The sequence below is a fragment of the Sinocyclocheilus anshuiensis genome, unplaced genomic scaffold, assembly GCF_001515605.1.
Source record: "Sinocyclocheilus anshuiensis isolate Anshui unplaced genomic scaffold, SAMN03320099.WGS_v1.1 scaffold220, whole genome shotgun sequence".
Classification (NCBI taxonomy): domain Eukaryota; kingdom Metazoa; phylum Chordata; class Actinopteri; order Cypriniformes; family Cyprinidae; genus Sinocyclocheilus; species Sinocyclocheilus anshuiensis.
The window spans coordinates 664,954-675,230 of record NW_015554086.1 but is presented as its reverse complement, the minus strand read 5'-3'; the positions used below and the strand labels follow the sequence as shown (position 1 = coordinate 675,230).

Here is a 10,277-nt window from a genome sequence, read left to right as displayed (position 1 = left end):
AGTAATTGGCCAGATTTTCATAATAATATCTAATATTTCATAAGAATATTGATATATAATTTGTTTTCCTATTCAATTCTTTTGTTTCCCAAAATGTATAATAAACATGCTTTTAGTCCTGGTGTCCTCTACAGTGGACATGTATGAAATCGATGTCCTGTTTCATAACAGGAAGTCATATTTTGATTTGAAACCCCATAACATTTTCCTGAGATGTTGATTTATGACAAACAATTTGAAAATTAATCAGATTTAAATTGTAATTACAAAATATTATCATATTTCCATAAGGATGTACAATTTTATCACTAAATTAATGTCAGCCATTTTTAAAAACCAAGTAGAAGGAGTGGTCATGGTGAAACATCCAATCATTTGGTATCTCTGGAAAGCCCTGAATGTGCTCTGTACAGGACATCCAGACTTACAACTGTGACATGTGAGGTCTCAGAGAAATTCACTAAAATATAATGTCCACTACAGAGGCAAAAACTCCATAGCTGGGTCTCAGGAGGATACATATATATGGGTGTATATATGTATATATATATATATATGTATATATATTGAAAAAATGAAGAAGATACTTGCAATAATGTGTTCAAAATATTGACCACAGAAAAAAACAACATCATATGATGCTGGCCACATGGCAATGTGGTAAACCATTTTTGGTTGTTCAGTTAGTGACATAGCTGACAGAATTTTTACAGACATAAGAAAAATATTATAAATTAAATAAGTATTTTCTTAATTTCCAGAAAATTACATTTAAACTCAGCTTTAAAAAATGAAGTATTTATATTGAAATAATGTTAATTGGGGTATTTTCCCAGTTATCTCAGTGGCAAAAAGTGTCCAGATTTACCTGAATTTACCCCTAAATTTAATATTATTTATTTGTTTGTTTGTTTATTTAATATTTTGAACTTAACAGCCACTTATTTAAACAGACACTGCAAAACCTGTAAAAAAGGAAGAGGCAACTTAAAGAAAATTAAATAATGCACAAATGATTTGTGTGAACCAACAATATGATTTTCCTTAAATATGATATTTCTGAGGAAAATTGTTATAGAAAAAATATAATTATCATCAATGGACATGAAATGTAACCTAAACTGTGTAATCATTCTGTAGGCCTATTGGTTTTGAAAACCAAATGCTTGCTTGATAGACTGCCATGGTCTGAAAATCCTTTGAGTATTTTATTTTATTTTAATTTTTAGTGAGTATTAGGTAGCCTAGTAGTAAAGTAGTAAAGTAGTAAAGTAGTAAAGAAACAGTTCACAAGTGTCGCAAGACTCTCAAAATAGGTACATGCCTATGACAGGACTATGACATTATATAATCTAATACTATAATATATTTAATATATAATATAATTTCATGTGAGCCTACCTGATTTTAAAAATCCCTTTAATGTGCTTTTAATTTCATTCTACGTAAAACGTTCTGAATCATGGGGTAAATACTGAGTGACAGGACTAATAGAGAAACGGAACTGTGGATGAAATTTACCCGATCGAATCTAACTGTAACACACAGGCGACTGTCAAGAGCAGGAAGTACATCTTTTCCATTGATCTCAGCTCTGTTTTTCCCCATGAGATAACAAATCAAGCACTTTGTTTCTGTTGTCATGCTGTAACAGGTAAGCACCAATTGGTTGAACGCTCTTTGTGATAGTTGTCGCTTTTGAAACACGGCGTGATACAGTCAGATTAATGCTGTAGCTAACCAGCTAGCTTGTAATAGGCTAATTTGTCTGACCACCGTCACTGTTTTCATGGAAAGTGAAATTCTTTTGGTTCTTTTTTGTTTGTTTGTTTGCCTCAGTTATCAAATTCACGTTTCTAGCTATATAGGTCATGTACATAATTATGTATCTTTTTGTCTTGTTCACTGGTCAACTAACAACTAACTGCTTTCCATCAGCAGTTTATATGAAAAGTAGAAAAGAAGGCAGTTTAGTTACAGTTTATTCGATTTTCTCATATTCTTTAACTAAACAATTAAATTACATCATTTTAACAAATATATTAAGTTTAACTGGTGTCCATAATGTCTAAAATAAAGTATTGCCATGAACATTGTAGCTTTTACAGTTTGTACATATAATCTAAAATTAGTTACATTTACATTTACATTTAGTCATTTAGCTGATGCTTCAAGTAGATAGAATAGAAAAAATAGAAAGCTAGTGTTTAAAAAAAAAGATAAATATAGATAAAGTAGAATTAAAATAGAAAAGAAAGTGCTAGAGTTAGAGGGTCAAATAAAGTTAAGTGATTTAGTAGTTAAGTGATTTAGTAGGTAAGTTATATCTTCATTATCTAAAGTTGTCTGTTTATGTTTATTCTTGAAAGGTTTCACTGTGTCCTTTGACAACAATCCCAATAAAGTTTATTCTGTGTACAGTTCAAAGGCATGCACGCCAAACTCAATGAAAAAAGAGGGAATCGTAGACACAGACCACACTAATGCTGATGATCAGGTATTTTCATCAAATACCTGGGGTCTAAATGTGAATTATTTTTAAATCAGACGTGATGTGTTAATTATCTGCTTTTTATTCCCACTTTATATCATCATCTCATAAGCCCAAGAATGGCATCTGGAACGCAAGAGAAACAGTACACGCCATCTTTGCTCAGTTTTTTCATCTATAACCCAAAGTTTGGACCACGTGAGGGTGAGGTAAATCCTGTTTATTTAAACAATTTTAACAACTAGTGTAATTGTTTTGTTACTGTATGTTAATCATATGTTTATAGAGCTGTTATTTTACTTTGTAGGAGGAAAAGAAAATCTTGTTTTACCATCCCATTGAAATAGAGAAGAATGAAAAGATTCGCAATGTTGGACTCTGTGAGGCCATCGTTCAGTTCACCAGGTTAGCATTTTACTAATGATGGGATAAAAAGTAGTGCTGGGCGGTATGACCAAAAATTTATATCACGGTATTATATTAACAGACAGACTACGCTCATATTTATAATTCCAAACAATCAGTAAGCGACAGGTGCTAAGAAACGCTGTTTTGTACTCATTTATTGACGAGTCGGCTGCGGTGCGGCCAACTGAATAACTTCAGTAGGGTCTCTGCCACTCACTGCACAGAACAGACACCGAGAGAGGCGACACTTCTCTGGGAAAGTCAGACCTCGCGTTCGCGGGACAGCACTGGCGAAATCTTCCAACTGAACCATAGCTAAGGTTTATCCAAAAAAGTCGCTAGGTTTATCAGTATGAATATTCTATGGAAAAAAGCCGCTAAAAGGGTCTGAAAGTTGCTAAATCTAGTGCTAAAGTCGCGCTCGTGTGTGTGTGAGACGCGGGAGCTGATGGCAGGGGGCGGTGGATATTTGTGGCGGTCAATGTGGATATTGTGGATGAGTTCTTCTCTGTCATCACATTCTATTAGTTCTACAGCTTCAGTTTCGGAACTTTCACGCTTAGTAACACATACAGCTGTGTCCTCGCCACAGTGCAACAGTGAAAAGGGACCCCTTTCAAACAGTGTCGCGTTCCGAACGTTGTTTAAGCAACATACCTTTTTTGTATGTCAAAAAACCGCAGTATTGTGGTATTTTAAAAATTCATATCATAACAAAAATAAACACCGGTATTCGGTATGAACCGGTATAGCGCCCAGCACTAATAAAAAGTGGTAAAAAACAAACATAGAGAGACTGCCTGTCTCTGCCTGTCTCAAATGAGAGATTTTCCTATTTACAGAACCTTCTGTCCAACAAAACCGGCCAAATCCCTCCACACTCAAAAGAACCGTCAGTTTTTCCATGAGCCAGAGGAGAACTACTGGATGGTGATGGTACGTCTATGCATCAGTGATGTTTTGTAGAGATTTAGTTTCAATCCAAATGTTAAACAAAAGAAGACAGAATAAAATCAAACTAGCCTGACACAGTGATGCTGAAGTATGTATTAAGCACCTTTGACTTCCTCTCCTCTCTCAAGGTTGTACGGAATCCAATGGTTGAAAAACCCAACAAAGATGGTAAACCACCCACTGTAGAATACCAAGAGGAAGAGATTATTGTAAGTAATGTATGGAATGATAGTTAAAAAAAAAATAATTTTTTTTTACACATCCTACAGAAAAAACAAACAAAGATAATGTTTAGGTTGGTGTGCATTTCCATTCAAATGTTTAAGCTCAGTAAGATACTTTTATTCAGCAAGGATCTATAAAACTGATTAAATTGACAGTAAAGACAGACTTTCTAAAAAAAAAAAAATTCTGTTGCAAATAACTGCTGTTGTTTTGTGTCTATTCATTGATAATAATAAGACATGTTTCCTGAACACCATATCAGCATATTAAAATGATTTATGAAGAATCGTGTGACATTAAAGTCTGGAGTAATGGCTGCTGAAAATTCTGCTCAGCCGTCACAGTCATCACAATGTCAAATATAAATGACTTTTTAAAAAATATTATAAATATTTAAATATATATATATATATATATATATTTTTTTTGTATTTTTATAGCAAAGAATCGCAGTTCCCAATATTACTGTTATTACGTCACACCAAAGAGGAAAATTAAAAATTGTTTTAAAAAAACAAAAACAAAAAACAATTTAAGATAAATAAAATCCTAGTAAATAATAAAAAAAAAAAAAAAAGGAATTTGTATATATTTTAAAAATCCTGTTTTAATATATTATTAATCAAATAAAGGCAGAGTATAAGAGACTTATTTCAAAAGCATTTAAAAAAATCTCACCAACCCCAAACTTTTGATTGGTTTTAGACGAAGTGTGAGCATTGAAACATATGCAGCTAAGATTATTGAATAAACTAGACTCCTTTGTTATAATGCTGTTAAAAATAAAAATAACTGGAGTAATGGCTGAAATAGCATCACAGAAATATAAATGAATTTTTTTCAAATATTTTAAAAGGAAAACTCTTAACATTATCTTATTAATAAAAAAAAAAAGGCAGAGTATAAGAGACTTCTTTCAAATTCTTCTTTAATTTAAAAAACCTTACCAACTCTAAACTTTTGATTGGTAGTGTAGACTGAGTTGTTCCCCTCTTTGTGTTCTAGGATTCAGTTTATGGGTCTGTATTACAACAGTGCTACAGCATGTATAAGGTAAACACTAATTTTCTCATTTTTTATATTAATATTATTTTTAATATTATTATTTACTCATTATTTTTTTACAAACAGCTGATGCTTCTAACAGTTTTTTTTTGTCATTGTTGTTGATCTTTAGCTCTTCAACGGCACATTCAGCAGGGCATTTGAGGCTGGTGGAGTAGAACTGCTTACCCAGAAGCTTGAAAAGTTCTTTTACAGGGTAAATAAAGTATTAATTAAGAGAACTCAATCCTTTAATCAGATAAAAGGTAGACCGTGTATACCTTTGGTCTGTTTGGTACATGCATATGCATGTTTTAAAAGGAACAACCATTCATTTTAGGCTTTGAATATTGCTTTTCTTTATAGTCATACTGTTGCCCTGCTATGAGAGCTTCTTTGCATGACTTTTTAAGATGTCACTGATAATCTGACCACTTGAAATTAAAGTCCCACAATTAAGGAAAGAGATAAATTGCAGAGATATTTCATAGAGAGATATGTGGTGTTCTTCTTTATTTATGTTTTTATATTCCACATATATGTGTAAATGGTCAGTGTGCAACACATATATGACACAATCTTATTGGTCCGTGTTTGTCTTATTGGTTCTTCGGTTCAGATTTCCTTGCTGAGGGCATCATGCTTACTCACCTGTCTGAATAATTCAGCTTAGGTCAAGGGAAACCCTTCGCGTCACCCCCTCCCTAACCTGAGCTGTGCCCTGAAGCTCTCAGTGAAAGTGCAGTTTGTGCCTTAGGTTAAATGTCACTGACTGCTGTACAAAGTCACACCAGGGCTGCATCTCAGCACGTCAAGTTGTCAGATTACATTACGTCAGCCTTATCAGGGACGCTTTGGTAATTTCATCCATGTTTGAGGGCATAGTGTTGTGCGGGTTTTTTTTTTGTGGTTTTTTTCTGGACCTTTCTTGATAAGCAAATTGTCAGTCCTGATATTAATCTGTACTTATTTATACTGTATTCTTTTTTATTTTATCTGATAATTGAGATAAAATAAAATAAATAAAAAAATTGTTGTTGTATGCTTTGTCTTAGTACCTGCAGACACTTCATCTCCAGTCATGTGACCTGCTGGATGTCTTCGGGGGAATCAGCTTTTTCCCTCTTGACAAGATGACCTACCTGAAGATCCAGTCTTTTGTCAATATAGTAGAAGAGAGCCTGAGTTCTGTCAAATACACGGCCTTTCTCTACAACGACCAGCTGATCTGGTGAATGTCAATCTATACACGCCTCTGAATTGTTTAAAGGGATATTTCACCCAAAAATGTTAAATTCTGTCATTTTTAACTTACCCTCAGGGTATTACAAACCTATAAGACTTTATTTCGTTTTTGGGCTGAGAAAGAGACTATTTAGCAGAATGTTCACGCTGCTCTTTTCCATACAATAAAAGTGAATTTTGATGTGGGGCTGTTAAGCTCAAAAAAGGACAAAAAGAGCTATCTTTAATATTAATTTATGCTGATAATTAATAATTGTGTATTCAGATCACACATTTGAGACTTCTTGTATGTTGATTATAGCTTTAAATTTAAAATATATTTTGTGTTGAATTTTAATTTTGAAGGATTTTTCACTAAAACTGCAAATGCATGATATGAATGAGGGTTTACCTTAAATAACTTTGAGTGCCGTAGAGGACATGAAGTCTGCAGGGACTCACAGCCAAAGCTTCTTAATCACAAACTGTCTGGCACAGGGATCCAGATAGACTTTAAATATGACTTTTAATCCTCTTTGTTGAATTCACAACATGACTTTCATATCTTGTTTTCAAAAATTGCTTTCACAGAAGTGCCTGTTGAATGTTGTTTGTCTGATTACTTGTTTAAATTAAAGTGTCGCATTGATAACATATTTCCAGCTACCACGTTTTGTAAGACACATGACATTTAAACAATTAACATTATTATTGAAACACTTTCTTGTATTTCAATGAGCAAGTTTGTATGTGCTTTAGTCTTATGCTTTGTGCTGTATTTTGTAGGAGTGGTCTAGAGCAGGATGACATGCGCATTCTGTACAAATACCTGACGACCTCACTGTTCCCGCGGCACACTGAACCTGAGGTGAGACTGAGCATTGTACTATTATATTGTAAATGCGTAAGCCCTAGATACATAATAGATAGAATTAGCCATTTGAATCATTTCCCTTTTTACCCTAGTCTAACACTGTTCATAAAGTAGACACTAGGGGTACCTATCAATGTGTCAAATTGGCCCCATTAAAATCTTAATACAATTATTTTTTTAAGCATTTTAATTTCCTATCTGTCTTTGTTACATTTTTAATTCTCCAACTTCATGTACGTCAATTAATTGCTATACGTTTTGTTATACACTACCATTCAAAACTTAGAGTCAGTAAAATTTGTAAAAACGTGAAAAAGCAAAATTGTTTTTTGGAAAAAAAAAAGTTTCTTATGCACACCAAGCCTGTATTTATTTAAAGAAATATACAGTAAAAGTTATGTTTATATTATATTAATAAGAAATATTATTGAAATTGAAATGACATTTTACTTATGTTTAAGTTTTCTATTTAAACATTTTAAAATATATTTTATTCCTGTGATCCCATGATCCTTCAGAAACAATTATAATATGCTGGTTTGTGCTCAAGAAACTTATTAGCAATGTTGAAAATAGTTTGCTTATTCAGTGTTTTTGTGCAAACTGTGATACTTCTTTATTTCTTTGATTCAATTCAAAAGCATTTATCAGCATTTATTTAAATTAAAGGCCTGGTTGCTACAGCAAAGCCAGCTTCTAATGTTTATAGTCTCTGGCCTACTAATACAATCTTTTGTGTGTAACTGTACGTATACAGTTTCTGACAGTATGCGTGACTTGATTTTGCTATTTTAAGATGGTGTGTGCATTCTGTGCAAATTTGATTTTAATATCGGTGAATTTCAGTTAAATATATAGTAGGAGACCATCATTTTGAGTGGAGACACCGTGTAATTGGTGTCATGCCATAACAATTCAGTGTGTGATTTTGGAATGTGCTCCAAAGTCATGTGCCGTCTACAGCTGTGCTTATGAATGATCTGTGTATGTTTGTGTGTGCAAACATTCGGCAGCTTGCAGGAAGAGACTCTCCTCTCAGGCCAGAGGTGGCTGGGAATCTGTTGCACTACGGGAGGCAAGTATCCAAATATTTCCTGCTTTGAACTTGGGGCTGGAACAGCGTGCTCTTGGCCTTCTGCCTGTCCTGCTTGGGCTCAGTGCTTCGGGGACACAAGCAGCCAAGCGCAGCGCTAAGACAACACAGATCAACCAACATTGCCAAATATCAGATTGCACAAGGGTAATTTAATTGCTTTAGTGGCAAAGAGAAAACAATAAGCCCAACAGACTTCACAATAACCCGTCTGGTTGTTCGGCGAGTGGATGATGGCACAAAGGGGTTACGTTTGACTGATTCCAGTAAGATTTATAGATTATTCTCATGAGATCAATCAAGGAGAGACTGATGAATAATTGGCAGAGCTTCTTTGTTGGTATGTGTTCAGTGGGTAATGGGAGCATACTCTTCAGAGGGTCAGCTGTGAATCATGAGGCCACCCCATGGAGGTTAGCAGTAGAGTGTAGCTGGTAGCAAGCTGTAAGGACTGAGAACTTGGCACTTATTCAGAGGCATGGGAGATGATCGCAGATTATTCATCATGTGAAAGAGATATTTGTGGACTTTGGATTTTGTTGCCGCCTTAAGAAGTCAGTGAATATTGTATTATGCATGAAAAGTCCAGAGTTGTACTGACATCTTATGTTATGTTATGGAAACAGATTTTTAACAGGACCAGCAAATCTGAAAGATCCAGATGCAAAATTCAGATTTCCCAGGATATTTGTGAACACAGAGGACAGTTACAAGGAGCTACATTTGATTGTTTACAAGGTGAGAGAAAGAGTAAATGTCAGTGTTATTCTTTATGCATTTTAATCTATAAGCTTAAAATGATATTGAGTAATTACCTAACATTCGTGTTTTTAATTATTTATTATAAATAAAATGAATAAAGTATATTGTTAATAATAATTCTCATTTTTATTATTTAAAGGTGACATATTATGCCCCTTTTTACAATATGTAATATAAGTCTCTGGTGTCCCCAGAATGTGTCTGTGAAGTTTCAGCTCAAAATACTCCACAGATCATTTATTATATAATTTTGAAAATGGCTATTTTGAGTGGAAACAGAAATAAGCTGTTTTTCGGGCCTGTGTCTTTAAATGCAAATGAGCTGCTGTGGTACACCGTTGTCGCTTGCGAAATCAAAATGATGGTGCCTTGAGTGGAAGTTTACAGATTAAGGGGCGGTAATATTATAATGAGATCCCTTTGCCACGTCACCAAGGGAGCGAAATCAGACACGCTCGTTTTCTCAAAGGCTTGCAGAAAAAGGCTTACCAAAACAAAGTGATTGGGTTAATCTTTTTCACGTTTTCTTGGTTGGTAGATGCACCAGGGACCGGATTATAACACGTAAAACCTGGAAAAGTCAGATTTTCATATGTCACCTTTAATTTAGTACATATGGGCAAATGGAAACTAACACTAATTCAAACAAGATACAACATTTGCTTATTTCTTTAGTTGTTCATTCTTATAAGGTGATGCATGTGATTTGAAGTTAAAATACTTAAATATAACAACAGTGGCTCCAAAGTTGTGGGTTTTCTTTGAGAATCTGTTGAACAATAAGTGTTCAGTTATGGTTAATAATTTTGTTTCTAAACAAATCAAAGTTGATTTTTGATTGAAATAAAGCATATGTGCTAATTTCATATTTTACATAAATGTTGTTCCTTATCCAGGCAATGAGTGCAGCTGTATGCTTCATGGTAAATGGTAAGTGTCCGCATTTAAAGGGGTCATATGATGTTGCTAAAAATAACATTATTTTGTGTATTTGGTGTAATGAAATGTGTTTATGCAGTTTAAGGTTCAAAAAACACATTATTTTCCACATACTGTACATTATTGTTTCTCCTCTATGCCCCGCCTTTCTAAAACACGTCGATTTTTACAAAGCTCATCGGTCTGAAAAGCGAGGTGTGCTGTGATTGGCCAGCTATCCAGTGTGTTATGATTGGCCGAATACCTCAAGCGTGTGACGGAAC

General features: G+C 34.0%; 1 protein-coding gene across 1 annotated transcript in view; it reads left to right on the top strand.

The window, feature by feature from the left end:
* The first annotated feature begins 1,512 nt into the window (after positions 1-1,512).
* LOC107669215 (vacuolar fusion protein CCZ1 homolog) overlaps positions 1,513-10,277 on the top strand; it is a 13,509-nt gene continuing 4,744 nt past the window's right edge. The window contains exons 1-13 of the mRNA XM_016461368.1: positions 1,513-1,654; positions 2,422-2,497; positions 2,604-2,700; positions 2,799-2,896; positions 3,742-3,835; positions 3,982-4,062; positions 5,084-5,131; positions 5,256-5,339; positions 6,178-6,353; positions 7,133-7,214; positions 8,234-8,295; positions 8,940-9,051; positions 9,972-10,005. Of these exons, the coding sequence (XP_016316854.1) occupies positions 2,484-2,497; positions 2,604-2,700; positions 2,799-2,896; positions 3,742-3,835; positions 3,982-4,062; positions 5,084-5,131; positions 5,256-5,339; positions 6,178-6,353; positions 7,133-7,214; positions 8,234-8,295; positions 8,940-9,051; positions 9,972-10,005 (982 nt within the window). The 5' untranslated portion in view covers positions 1,513-1,654; positions 2,422-2,483. The remainder of the gene's footprint in view (positions 1,655-2,421; positions 2,498-2,603; positions 2,701-2,798; positions 2,897-3,741; positions 3,836-3,981; positions 4,063-5,083; positions 5,132-5,255; positions 5,340-6,177; positions 6,354-7,132; positions 7,215-8,233; positions 8,296-8,939; positions 9,052-9,971; positions 10,006-10,277) is intronic.